The sequence below is a fragment of the Helianthus annuus genome, chromosome 10 (assembly GCF_002127325.2).
Source record: "Helianthus annuus cultivar XRQ/B chromosome 10, HanXRQr2.0-SUNRISE, whole genome shotgun sequence".
NCBI classification, from domain to species: domain Eukaryota; kingdom Viridiplantae; phylum Streptophyta; class Magnoliopsida; order Asterales; family Asteraceae; genus Helianthus; species Helianthus annuus.
In genome coordinates, this window is record NC_035442.2 from 135,804,244 (window position 1) to 135,807,359 (window position 3,116).

The 3,116-nt window shown below is 35.8% G+C and overlaps 1 protein-coding gene across 1 annotated transcript; it reads left to right on the forward strand.

Moving 5' to 3' along the window:
• The first annotated feature begins 568 nt into the window (after nucleotides 1-568).
• Nucleotides 569-2,821, forward strand: LOC110885754 (transcription factor HHO6). The gene is made up of 5 exons (XM_022133462.2): nucleotides 569-947; nucleotides 1,214-1,473; nucleotides 1,565-1,931; nucleotides 2,118-2,194; nucleotides 2,322-2,821. Exons 1-5 carry the CDS (start codon nucleotides 722-724, stop codon nucleotides 2,535-2,537), a joined length of 1,146 nt encoding a protein of 381 aa, XP_021989154.1. The 5' UTR covers nucleotides 569-721; the 3' UTR covers nucleotides 2,538-2,821.
• The last annotated feature ends 295 nt before the right edge of the window (nucleotides 2,822-3,116 follow it).

Consider the following 3,116-nt stretch of genomic DNA (forward strand, 5'->3'; position numbering starts at 1 on the left):
TTGACTAAACATAAAGTAATTTCTTATATATATTAGTGATTAATTACCATAAATTCCATTGGAAACCCATTTTTATTCCTAGAAAGCCCAATTATCAATTATTTATCTTTATATAAATAGCAAAATGTTTCTTTTATGTTTGATATTTCCATAAATATAACTACTTATGTATTTAGATTCAAACGAACATAAACGGATAAACTTAAACGAACGACATAAACAAATCTAAATAAACGAACATACACGGACGTTCACATACATAAAATGAACGAACAAAATGTATGTTCATGTTGGTTCATTATTTTAAACGCACAGAAAATTATGTTCATGTTCCTTTATTTATTAAATAAACGAACATCCCAACAAATAAGTTCACAAACAGTTGATTACAAAGGGTCTACCAGAGATTTTGGGTCGTTTAGGCATTGACATTCAACTATTCAAGTTACCCAATTCGAACCGGGTTTACTAGACGGGTCAGGTTAGTAGGTGGATCACCCCTGTAATAAAAACCCGGTTATGAGAATCTTGCACCCCCTCTCTCTCTCTATATATACAGGCGTATATATACATTCCTGTATTCCGATTTAGTTTCTTCAGAAATTTAATACATGATATAATAAGACGAGTATATATACATAGATCCTCACTCACTCTGTTGTTTCGAATTCGATCATCATCAAAATCAACATCAAATCGGAAATTCAGAGGGAGATAAAAGATGGGTAGCTTAAATCCACCACCTCCTGAGCAGCTCACTTTGGATTTCAAACCCACTTTTATCCCCAAAACAATCTCCCATTTTCTCAAACAACTTTCCACAATCGATGATCACCGTAACAAGATTTTCAAACTCGATGATTTCGTTTCCCGATTAGAATCCGAAATGCGCAAAATCGATGCCTTCAAACGCGAACTCCCTCTTTGCATGCTCCTCATTAACGACGGTTCGTTCTTTCTTTCTTTCACCTTTTTATTTTCTTTCTATTTACAGATGACTGTTTTTACTCTTTAGTATATGTTGGTCTGCAAATGGGATTGTGTATATGATGAGTTTGATAACAATGTTTGAATGTTTAGAACAGAGGTAGTTAGTACAGTGATCACCAACTGTTTGATAAAATGCACACCAGTTGTTCGATGATTTGTTTGCTAATTGATTGCTGAATTTGCTGCTATTGAACATGATTTGTCTGACAGTTTGTTTATACAGCAATTGTTGCATTGAAAGAGGAGTCAATGGGGTTGAAGAAATCGTCAAATGATGAGCCGGTGCTTGAAGAGTTTATACCGATTAAGAAGAGTTGTGATGAAGATGTTGAAGTGAAGACGATGAGGAGCGAAAAGGGTGGTGGCGATAAGAAGAATTGGTTGAGCTCTACGCAGCTTTGGAGCGCGAATGATGACGATGATTCAAACAGTGATCAAAACCCGAATCAGAAAGCAATTTCAACGGATCAAACAATTAAAAAGGTAAAAAGGTGTACATGATCTTGTACTATTTACTCTTTTAGAATCAGTTTACAATTTTTTATACTAATTAATATGTTTAATATCTCTGTAGAGAGCTATGGTAGAAGATGAACAGTTTAGGAACCGCGATAGACCTTTTATTCCGTTTAACGGATGTTACGGGCTTACAATGGTAGGAACATTAGGAGAGAAATATAGGGAGGAATTACCAATTCCCGGGCTCTCTCTTGTTACTCCGGGAATCAAGAATTCCATGAGGGGAAACATTTTACTTGCTAAAACTAGCCCTGATGGCAAGTTGGTTCCATCGTCGCCAAATGATCAATCAAGTTTACGAGCTGGTGCCACTCAGGGTCCGCCACCTCAACAACAAACGTCTAGAAAACAAAGAAGATGTTGGTCTACTGAGTTGCATAGACGGTTTGTCAATGCCCTGCAGCAACTTGGAGGTTCACAAGGTTAGCCTCGTGAAAAAACTGACATCTTTTATCATACTAAGGATTCTAAATTCAACTGAATTTTGTGGTTTTATAATAAAGAATATGTGGGCAACACTCTTAGATCGGTTATAACTAGTGTCGTGATATGATTTGATCATTCTTTGATCGTTATTCTAAATCATGAATTGTTTGAATCTTTTGCAGCTGCGACTCCTAAGCAAATTAGAGAGCTTATGCAAGTGGATGGTCTTACGAACGATGAAGTGAAAAGTCATCTGCAGGTAAGTTATTGATGCTTTGTGCACATAAAGCTCTCAACTTTTTAGCATATCTTTAATTAAATATGTCCAGATTAAGTTAAACTTGTTAAATATTAAAAGCGTATCGTTGTTTTCCTGTAAATTGTAGAAATACAGACTTCATACACGAAGACTTCCATCTTCTAATACCTCATCCGCAAATCAGTATGTTGAATCCTCAAAGCATGGAATTTCGCAGTCAGGTTCTCCTGATGGACCGCTCCTTATTGGCAGCACCACCGGCGGAACTTCCACCACTGGCGGTGACAGCATGGATGACGGAGAAGACTCGAAATCGGAGAACTATTGCTGGAAAGGTGTATAAAATATAAATCTTGATTTTTTGGATAATAATTTGTTAATTAATATAGGTGAGGTTATATATAAATTAGGCAGCAAGGTGAAAAATAACTTATACATAAAGAATGATGAAATTTTGCAGGATTAGTTTCCTTTTTTTGAGTTCTATATTAAAGTTTTAGAGATTTGAATTGAGTTGTTACATTTTTCTTGGATTCTTTGTTGTCCAAGTAGCTTCATGTGAAGCACATCTGTATTTGAGATGAGGAACATGATATGATTGAGGTATGCACTATTTTAAGCATGTTATTCCCTTGTTGGCATCTTTGTGAAATCTTGAATCTTTTTGCCCTTTGGATTTACTTTATCTTATCCTTTGGGATCATAAAAAGGCTCCTTTTTGTTGGTTTAAATTTCATCACATTTGTAAGTCATGGATACATTTTATTTGATCCGAGTTTCGAACAACAAGGGTATTTTCGGTTTTTTAAAGAGATCATCATCATCATACTCAGTAAATCCCACCAATAACAAAGCTAAGGTAGGGTCTGAGGAGGGTAAGATGTAGACAGCCTTACCTCTACCCCGTAGGAATAGAGAAGCC

What these genes read in the sequence shown, in the direction of transcription:
- LOC110885754 (XM_022133462.2), top strand. Translation starts at nt 722, where the DNA reads ATGGGTAGCTTAAATCCACCACCTCCTGAGCAGCTCACTTTGGATTTC. An exon ending in CATGCTCCTCATTAACGACG is followed by an intron (nt 948 to 1,213) that starts GTTCGTTCTTTC and finishes TTGTTTATACAG; the next exon opens with CAATTGTTGCATTGAAAGAG. An exon ending in AAGTGAAAAGTCATCTGCAG is followed by an intron (nt 2,195 to 2,321) that starts GTAAGTTATTGA and finishes TGTAAATTGTAG; the next exon opens with AAATACAGACTTCATACACG.